This window comes from Cebus imitator, unplaced genomic scaffold, assembly GCF_001604975.1.
Source record: "Cebus imitator isolate Cc_AM_T3 unplaced genomic scaffold, Cebus_imitator-1.0 Scaffold9, whole genome shotgun sequence".
NCBI classification, from domain to species: Eukaryota; Metazoa; Chordata; class Mammalia; order Primates; family Cebidae; genus Cebus; species Cebus imitator.
In genome coordinates this window covers 11,703,344-11,714,012 of record NW_016107324.1, presented here as the reverse complement: position 1 = coordinate 11,714,012, position 10,669 = coordinate 11,703,344, and the positions used below count along the sequence as shown (strand labels likewise).

Sequence of the window (10,669 nt, the reverse complement as noted above, 5' to 3'; positions counted from 1 at the left end):
CAGTCTGGAGTGCAGTGACGTGATCTTGGCTCACTGCAGCCTCCACCTCCCAGGTTCAAGTGATTCCCCTGCCTCAGCCTCCCAAGTAACTGCGACTATAGGTGCACGCTGCCATGCCCACCTAATATTTTGTATTTTAATAGAGACGGGATTTCACCATGTTGCTCAGGCAGTCCACCCTCCTCAGACTCCCAGGTGCTAGGATTATAGGCGTGAGCCACCACGCCCAGCAGTAAATTCACTTCTAAGAAACTGTCTTACGGAAAGAATCAGAAATGTAGACTGAAATTTATGTGATTATTTCATTTGAGGTGATGTTAGTAATTATGAAAGTTTATTTTCCAACAAGTCAGTGATGGAATCTGTTTTAATTTCTCTGTATATGGAAATATTACGTTACCATTAAAAATTATTATTTTTTGAGACGGAGTCTTGCTCTATCATCCAAGCTGCATTGCAGTGGTGCAACCTTGGCTCACTACAGCTTCCACCTCCTGGGTTCAAGCGATTCACCTGCCTCAGCCTACAGACTAGCTGGGATTACTGGCGCCTGCCACCATGCCCAGCTGATGTTTGTATTTTTAGTAGAGATGGGGTTTCACCATGTTGGCCAGGCTGTTCTCGAACTCCTGACCTGAGGTGATCTGCCCGCTTCGGCCTCCCAGAGTGCAAGGATTACAGGCATGAGCTACCGCATGTGGCCAATATTCTCAGAGTTTTTAAACAACATTGGTAAAATATAGTAAGAGCTGGGCGCAGTGGCTCACGGCTGTAATCCCAGCACTTTGAGAGGCCTAGGCAGGTGGATCACAAGCTCAGGAGCTCAAGACCAGCCTGGCCAATATGGTGAAACCTCGTCTGTACTAAAAATACAAAGAAAATTAGGCAGGCGTGGTGGTGGGGCACCTGTAGTCCCAGCTACTTGGGAGGCTGCGGCAGGGGAACTGCTCGAATCTGGGAGGCTGAGGGTGCAGTGAGCCGAGGTCGCGCCACTGCACTCCAGCTTGGGCAACAAAGCAAGACTCCATCTCACCAAAAAAAAATACACACACATGCGCATGCACACACACACATATGTATGTATGTATGTATGTATGTACATATAAATAAATAGGAGAAAAACATGTAATACAGGTAGTGTAAGTATAAATATTGATTAAATATTTATACATATTAAACAGTAATATGCCTACATTTTCACTCATCTCTAGGTTAAGGAATTATGGGAGGTTTTTTTTCTTTATGTTTTTCTGTCTTTTTGGGGGTTTTTTTGGTTGGTTGGTTTGATTTGGTTTGGTTTTTTTGTGAGAAAAATCAATGTACTCCCCAGAGAGCCTTTTTGTTTCTTGTTTTTTGTTGTTGTTTGTTTTAGAGACAGGGTCTCAGTCTGTTTCCCAGGCTGGAGTGCAATGGTGTGACCGTGGCTTCCTGCAGCCTCAACCTCCCAGGTTCAAGTGATCCTCTCATCTCAACCTCCCAAGTAGCTGGGACTACAGGTGTGCACCATCATGCCCATATAATTTTTTTGTCCTTATTTTTTGTAGAGACAAAAGTTTTGCTATGTTGCCCAAGCTGGTCTAGAACTTCTGGGCTCAGATTATCTTCTCACCTCAGCCTCCCAAAGCTTTGGGATTATAGGTGTGAGCCACCACATCCTAAAGTTTTAAAATGATGTGTATTTTTTAATCAGAGAAAAGGGTCAATGTGTCCACCAAAAATAAGAATTTTTCCAACTCTTAAAGGATAAAGAGTGATTTTTGTTTTATATAAATAATTACATATATCTCTCACTGGATTGTTGTAAGCCCAGCACATGACTAATATGTTTTCACTGAGGTTTTTCCCCCTGCGTTTGAGTCATTTACTGTTTCTATCATGTCTTATAATTTTTTGTTGAAAACTGGCCATTTTAGATAATATTGTAGCCAATCTGGATTCATTATTTTTTCCCTTCCATTGGTTGTTTAGTAGTAACTTCATAGGCAGAAAAAAGATCTATGAAATTTATCTCCTTGCAGTATGCAACCACTGATGTCTCTGCTTAATTTTTTTGTTTGTTTTTGAATATTTTTGCTTTTATTTTTAAGCCTGACCTACTAAAGCGTACCTTCCTATATATTTGCATAGCCTAGTGGTCAGCTAATGATTGGGCTAATAATGATCCCAAACATCTTAAACACAGATAGATCTCAGCTGTAAAATTTTTGAACTAGTAAATTCACTTTTACCTATCTTAAGGAAAAAATCAGAAATGTAGACTGAAATTTCTGTGGTTATTTCATTTGAGGTGATGTTGGTAGTTATGAAATAGTTTGTTTTTCAACAAGTTAGTGATCAAATAAATTGTGAGACATATTGAAATAGCTAAACATTTATATTGAAATATTACATGACCATTAAAGATTATATTCGGTAAAATTTTGACAAAAAGATACATACTCCTGTAACATTAGAGGGTGTTTCCTTTCTTCAAGGCAGAAATCTGTTTTGATTTTTTTCTCTTTAGATTATTTTTGTCCCTGATAAAATTTCTTTTTAATGGTATCATTAAATATGTATTCTTTTGTCTCTGCCATTGTTTAGCATGTTTGTGAGATTATTTCGTGTTGTTTATGATAGAAGTACTTGTTCCTTTCTGATGCTGATTGGTATTCACTTGTATGAAAACACCACAGTATTCATCTTTCTGTTTTGGAGCATTTTTGTTGTTTCCAGTTTGGAATTAGAAACAGCCTTATTGCAAATAAGGGTGTCAGCAACATTTTTGTAAAAATATATTGTGGACATATTTACATTTTTCTTGGATAACAATTTAGAAGTGAAATTACTGGGTCAAAGAGTTTGGTGAATGTTTATTAGAAATTACCCAATTTTATCAAAAAAACATATATCCTTACCAGCAGCATATGAGATTTCTTTTTATTCTCCATCATTGTTACTATTTAAATTTGTCATTCTTTTAAATTTTTGCCATTTTAGGAGATGCCAGTTGGGGGTTTTTGGCATGTCTTTGGGGTTTTAACTTAAAATTCTTATGAATAATATTGAGTATCATTTTTTATGCTATCACCAGTCATCTAGGTTTTATGAAATATTTTCTCTTATCTTCGCCCATTTTTTTCTGTTGGCTTGTTCTTTTTATCATGTTGTAGGACTTTATATATTCTACGTACAGGGTCTTTGTGATGTGCCTTTTGTGAATATTCTGCCAGTTTGCTCCTTGCCTTCTTATCTTCCTAATGATGTCTTTTGGTAGACAGGACGTTTTTAATTTTTATGAGGTCTAGTTTATCCAGTTTTTTCTTTATCATTATTCTTTAAACAAGACCATGCCATTTGCAAAGAGATAAGTTTCACCTTTTTTCTTTTTAATATGGATTTTTTAAATTTTTCTTGCCTAATTGCCTGCCTACAACTTCCAGTAAAATGTTGAATAGAAGTGGTGAGAGGGGCTATTGTTGTCTTGTTTCTGATATTAGAGGGACAGCATTCAGCCTTTTACCATGCATAATATGTCCTGTGGGTTTTCATAAATACCTTTTTATTATGTAAAACAGGAATATTATTTTATTCCTGTTTATTCTTCATTTGTTGATTTTTTTTTTTTTTTTTGAGGTTGAGGTGGAGTCTTGCTCTGTCACCATGCTGGAATGCAGTGGTTCGTTATTGGCTCTTGGGTTCAAGCAAGTCTCCTGCCGCAGCCTCCTGAGTAGCTGGACTACAGGCTTGCACCACCACGCCTGGCTTATTTTTGTATTTTTTTCTAGAGACAGGGTTTCACCATGTTGGCTGGGATGGTCTTGATCTCTTGACCTGATGATCCGTCCATCTCGGCCTCCCAAAGTGTTGGGATTACAGGTGTGAGTCACTGCACCCGGCTGATTATTTTTAATATGAAAGGTTGTTGGATTTGATCAAATACTTTTTCTGAATTAGTTGAGATGATTATGTGGAGAGAGAGTGTGTGTGTGTGTGTGTGTGTGTGTGTGTGTGTGTGTGAGTGATGGGTTCTCACCCAGGCTGTGTCACCCAGGCTGTGTGTGTGTGTGTGTGTGTGTGTGTGTGTGTGTGTTTGTGTGTGAGATGGGCTCTCACCCAGTCTGTGTCACCCAGGCTGGAGTGCAGTGACACTATATTGGCTTACTGCAGCCTCAGCCTCCTGGACTCCAGTGATCCTTCCATCTCAGCCTCCCAGGTAGCTGGGACTACAAGCATGCGCCACCATGCCCAGCCAGTTTTTGTATTTTTTGTAGAAATGGGGTTTCCCTGTGTTGCCCAGGCTGGTCTTGAACTCCTGGGCTCAAGTCACTCTCACTTGCCTTAGCCTCCCCAAGTGCTGCGATTACAGACGTGAGCCACTGTGCCCAGCCTGCTGTGAAGCCAGGCATTGACTTCTCATAGCTGTGAATGTCCTAGATGGCATCTGTTTCCAACAGAAAGCTCTTTTGTCTACTTAGAAAATCTGTTGTTTAGCCACCTTCATCAATGGACTTAGCTGTAACTTGCCTCCATTTTTATATCAGTACCTGCTGCTTCACCTCATGCTGCTACACCTCACCTTGCACATCTGTATTATAGAGACAGCTTCTTTCCTTAAACCTCATGAACAAATCTGTGCTAGCTTCAAACTTTTCTTGTGCAGCTTCTTCACCTCTGGATTAGCTTTAGTTTAAGGGAATGTTGTGGATGGTTTGATCTTATATCCAGACTACTAAAACTTTCTCTGTATCAGCAAGAAGGTTGCTTTGCTTTTCCTGTTGCCCAGTCTGGAGTGCTGTGGTGTGATCTCAGCTCACTGGAAACTCCGCCTCCCGGGCTCAGGCTATTCTCCCACCTCAGCCTCCTCAGTAGCTGGGATTACAGGCACCCATTACCACACTTAGCTAATTTTTTTGTATTTTTAGTAGAGACTGGGTTTCGCCATGTTGGCCAGGCTGGTCTCAAACTTCTGACCTCAGGTCATCCACCCGCCTTGGCCTCCCAAAGTGCTAGGATCACAAGCCCAAGCCACCACACCTGATGGCATTTTTAATTTCCTTCAGTACCTTTTCTGTTGCATTATAACTTGGCCAGCTGGCACAAGAGGCTTAGCTTTTGGCCTGTCTCAACTTTCAACATGCCCTCCTTGCTAAGCTGAATCATTTCTGGCTTTTAATTTAAAGTGATAGATGTTTGACTCTTCCTTTCATTTGAATACTTAGAGACATTGTAGGGTATAATTGGCCTAATTTTTAAATTGTCTTGTTTCAGAATATGGAGGCTTAAGGAAAGGGAGAGAGGTGGGGAATAGATGGTCAGTGGAGCAGTCAGAATACAATTGATTCAGTTCACCATCTTATATGCATGCAGTTTGTGGCACCCCAAAACAATTAAAAAAGTAACATCAAGGATGACTCATCGTAGATCACAGTAACAGATAAAATGATAATGAAAGAGTTTGAAATGTTGCAAAAATTACCAAAATGTGACACTGAGACATGAGGTGAGCGCATACTTTTGGAAAAATAGCTCCAAAAGACTTGTATGCAGGGTGGCCACAAACCTTCAGTTCGTAAAAAACACGGTATCTGTGAGTTGCATTTAAACAAAGTATGCCTGTACTGTCATAAGATTTCAGCCCTTTTAAATGTATTAAGGCTCGTTTTGTGGCCTAACATATGTACTATTCTGAAGAATGTTCCATGTGTAGGTTGAGAGTATTCTGCTGTTAAGAGTGTTCTATGGTAATGTTACATCTAGAGAGTATTTCAGGTCTTCTTTTTTCTTGTTGATCTTTTGTCTAGTTCTTCTACTAAAAGTGAGGTATTGAAGTCTGCAGCTTACTCTTTTTCACTTCATTTCTGACTGTTTTTCCTCGTATTTTGGGGTTCTGTTATGTGTACATGTATTTAGAATTTTTTTTCCCCTCTCTGTAGCCCAGGCTAGAGTGCTGTGGACTCAATCTTGGCTCACTGAAACCTCTGCCTACCGGGTTCAAGCATTTCTCCTCTCAGCCTCCTGAGTAGCTGGGACTGCAGACACATGCCACCATGCCTGGCTTTTTTTTTTTTTTTTTTTTTTTTAGAGACAGGGTTTCACCATGTTGGCTAGGATGGTCTCAATCTCCTGTCCTCATGATCCATCCTCCTTGGCCTCCCAAAGAGCTGGGATTACAGGTGTGAGCCACAGCACCCAGCCTATATTTAATTTCTAAGTGCTGCTTGTTACATCAGAAATTTTGATGTGTTGTTATATTTTATTTTTTTATTGAAAATATTTTGTGTATTCCTTGTCATTTCTTTTTTGACTAATGATTTATTTATATATTTTCAAATTTCCAAGTATTTAGTACTTTCGAAGATTTTTTATTGATTTATAGTTGTGGTTAGAGAACGTACTTTGTATGCATTTATTCTTGAAATTCATGGCATCTTGTTTTGTCGTTCAACATACAGATCTCTCTTAGCATTCCATGTACAACTGAAAAGTATGTTTTCTTTTTTTGTTGTTTTTGTTTTTGTAGACGGAGTCTTGCTCTGTTGCCAGGCTCTGAAGTACAGGTGGCACGATCTTGGCTCATTTCAGCCTTCACCTTCCAGGTTCAAGCTATTCTCCCGCCTCCGCCTCCCAAGTAATTAGGATTACAGGGATTCGTCACCATGCCCAGCTAATTTTTGTATTTTCAGTGGAGACGGGGTTTCACCATGTTGGCCAGGATGGCCTCAGTCTTTTGACCTTGTGATCCATCCACCGGCCTCCCAAAGTGCTGGGATTACAAGTGTGAGCCACCACACCTGGCCAGTGTTTTCTTTATCTGTTTTTTGGGTGGTCAGTTTCCCAAATTAATAAGGGCTTCACTACTTTAGCCCTTTCAGACTTATAAAGTATATCTTCTACAGTCTACTTACGGAATGGGCAAAAACTTCACACTTCTGCTTTCTTTTTTGAATGTTCATCTTTCTAGTGAATACTAGTTTGTTATTTTTTAGTTCAAAGGACCTTTCTCCTAAGCTTTCCCAGAACCCTCTTCACTGTCTCCACACAGAATGATCTAGCATTTTATGTATACAACATGGAAGTAAATAAACTTACCTGCTATGTATATGTATATATATTTTTTGCTTTTGGGGGCAGAGAGATTATAATTTTCTTCTTTTTTTTTTCCCATTCAGACATTACAGTAAACGTTTCAATTTTAATGAGCTGAACCTCTTAAGACTGGGTTACTTTATATGTCTTTTAAGACCTACTTTATGTCATTATGTTGTGTCATAATCTTTATGATTTCAATTTAATGATTGTGGGTTTAAGATAGGTTCACCATTAGATATTTTTTCAAAAGGCACTTATAAAAAAATTCACAGAAATTGATTTTAAAAGCTTTAAAAAATTTCCCCATGTATTTGCTACAGTGATTTTCCTTTTCTAGGGAGTTCTTTGCTGAATAACAAAGGAATTCAGAAGTGGAAAAAAGCAATATTTATTTTATTTGTGGATTGCAGTTTAAACCCAGCACTGTTTGGTTTTAGAAAAAATAGTTATTAGGAAATGTATTTTGGGACTTCTCTGGTGAATCCTTTGAGTTTGGGAGTGTCTTAGGTCAGTTTGGGCTGATGTAACAAAAATACCCGAAACTTGGTGGGTGAGTTAAAAACAACAAATTTGTTTCTCACAGTTATGGACACTGAGATGTCAAAGATCAAGGTGCAGGCAGATTTGATGTCTGGTCTGAGACCTTCCTCATAGATCACTGTCTTCTTACTGTAATGTTATAGCGGAAGGGGCTACGCATCTCTCTGGGGCCTCTTTTATAGGGGCACTAACCCAACACTTTTAGGCTCTGTCTTCATGACCTAACGTCACAGAGGCCTGACTTCTAAATACCATTGCATTAGGGATTAGGTTTCTACCTGAATTTTGGTGGGGGACACAAAAATTTGAGGAAGACACACACAGATACATGTAGTTTCTTTTTTTGGAGACAGGGTTTTGCTCTTGTCACCCAGGCAGGCTGGTGTGCAATGGCGAGATCTCTGCTTACTGCAACCTCTGCCTCCCAGGTTCAAGTGATTCTCCTGCCTCAGCCTTTCCCGTAGCTGGGATTACAGGTGCCTGCCACCACACCCAGCTAATTTTTGTATTTTTATTAGAGAAGGGGTTTCACCATGTTGGCCAGGCTAGTCTCGAGCTCCTGACCTCAGGTCATCCAAACACCTCAGCCTCCCAAAATACCGGGATTACAGGTGTGAGCCACCATGCCCAGCCTGTAGTTTCTACTTTTAAAAAAGCTTCTCTTTTTTTTTTTTTTTTCAGTGATTGTTCTGTTGAGTTAGTGAAAACAATTTCTAAGACTCTACTCTTCGCCAGAAATTTCTGTACCTTTTAGAATTTAGGGTGCTTAATTGGAGTTAGACTGTTCTGTGAATATGTCCACTGTAGTGATTAGCTTTATTGTCCTTTTGCACATTATAGCCTTTCCTAATCCTTTTTTCATTTTGAGCTTCAGGATAGTAAGGTAAATATATTTTTTATACATGTGATTAAACGTACCTAAGTTTGTACAAATTAGCCATGACTGGAGTAGGATTAAAATTCACATGTCTTAATTCTTAGTTTAGTATTCTTTGTATTCTGTTTTACAGATTGTAATTCAGGTACGTCTCTAATTCTAAGTGTTGGGACGATTTTGCCAGCAATTAATTGTCTTACCTGCAAAATGAGGGAGCTCGAGTAAATAGTCTTATGTATTCTTTCTGATGTGAATTGTTTTAAAAGTATCATTAAATGTGGTAAGATAGAACTCTCTCAAAATGATCCAAATTCTGTTGTTAGGTGTATATTATTGTTGATTATTAGAATTGTGCTCGTGGAATTAATGAATTCATTGACTGACATTACTTTTCCATCACCTGCTGAGTTCCAGAAAAGCAAAAGCTTTCCTTATCTTGTTTATTATTTACTCAACGCTTACCTGGCCCAGTGCCTTGAATGTGACAAAGTATGGAATAAATATTTGTTGAATGAATGATTAAACAAACAGTAATGTTGGCAGGCAGTATAGTATTATGGAAAGAGCATGCACACTCTTTGGTGTTACCCTTACTTTAGATCATATGATATGTATATTACAGTATTTCAGAGGTTGTTGGGAAGGTTACTTGGGATAATATAAATAAAATATATATAACGCCTTTTACTTAAAATGTTTCTTACTGCAGTCTCGTAGATTCTAGAACTTTTGTTTTTTTCGCCAAGATATTTTTATTATATAAGCTGGGCATATTTGGGTATAGTAGGATGAATTTAATAACCTTTAATTTTTTATTACATTTACTATTTTTCTCTTACAGTTTTACATGTGGCACCCATAAAAGATGAGGCTGAGAACACGGAAAGCTTCTCAGCAGTCAAATCAAATCCAAACACAACGCACTGCCAGAGCAAAGAGGAAATATTCAGAGGTTGATGATAGCCTGCCTTCAGGAGGAGAAAAACCACCGAAGAATGAAACGGGCTTGTTGTCTTCAATTAAAAAATTTATTAAAGGAAGCACACCTAAGGTAATGAATTTATCACATACTTTCATATCATTGAAAGTGAAAATTAGCTGGACATGGTGGCTCACGCCTGTAATACCAGCACTTTGGGAGGTTGAGGCAGGTGGATCACGAGGGTCAAGAGATTGAGACCATCTTACCAACATGGTGAAACCTCGCCTCTACTAAAAATACAAAAATTAGGTGGGGGTGGTGGCATGTGCTGGTAATCCCAGCAACTCAGGAGGCTGAGGCAGGAGAATCACTTGAATCCAGGATGCGGAGGTTTCAGTGAGCTGAGATTGTGCCACTGCACTTCAGCCTGGCAACAGAGGGAGACTCTGTCTCCAAAAAAAAAAATTGAAAATTATGACATTTTCTCTAAGCATGTGTAGATGAGAAATCTGATAATGCACCAAAAAATTTTGGTGTTAATTTTACTTCTAAGAGTTTTACATGCGGAATATTCAATGGCAATTTAAAAAGAACATTATTTATTCCACTGAACTAATCCACTTAGCCTTCTGCTTTTTCAATATAGCATTATGGGAAGCAAAATAAATTTTTCCTTGTTCTTTTACTTGAGTTGTGTCTTTTACTTTCATTTTCTTTCAAAGGAAAGTTAAGTTTTCTTGTTAATACTATTCACTGTGTAGGGAAGTGATGTTTCTCATCTATTCTAACATTTTTATGATCGGTTCTAACATTTGTATGATGAAAATGTATTGCTTTGTTAAAGAGAAAACAACATTACTAAAAGAAAGAATGGACACTGACCAGGTGTCATATACTCCAGATTCATATTCTGGACCAACTTGAGGTGACCCAAAGAGAGAATCATTTACCCCTCTGAGCCTCAGGAAGACAGTAAAATGGCACGGATACCAACTGCTTCGTCTGTCTTAAGAGCTGTTTTCTTTTTTTTGGGACGGAGTTTCGCTCTTGTTACCCAGGCTGGAGTGCAATGGCGCAATCTCGGCTCACCGCAACCTCCGCCTCCTGGGTTCAGGCAATTATCCTGCCTCAGCCTCCTGAGCAGCTGGGATTACAGGCACGCGCCACCATGCCCAGCTGATTTTTTGTATTTTTAGTAGAGACGGGGTTTCACCGTGTTGACCAGGATGGTCTCGATCTCTTGACCTCGTGATCCACCC

At 39.0% G+C, this 10,669-nt stretch overlaps 1 protein-coding gene across 2 annotated transcripts in view; it reads left to right on the top strand.

Annotated features, from left to right (window-relative positions):
- Positions 1-10,669, top strand: part of CTDSPL2 (CTD small phosphatase like 2) — a 111,917-nt gene that overhangs the window by 29,205 nt on the left and 72,043 nt on the right. For both annotated transcript variants that reach the window (XM_017545828.2, XM_017545838.2), the window contains exon 2: positions 9,330-9,539. In XM_017545828.2, the coding sequence (XP_017401317.1) occupies positions 9,354-9,539 (186 nt within the window). In that variant the 5' untranslated portion in view covers positions 9,330-9,353. The remainder of the gene's footprint in view (positions 1-9,329; positions 9,540-10,669) is intronic.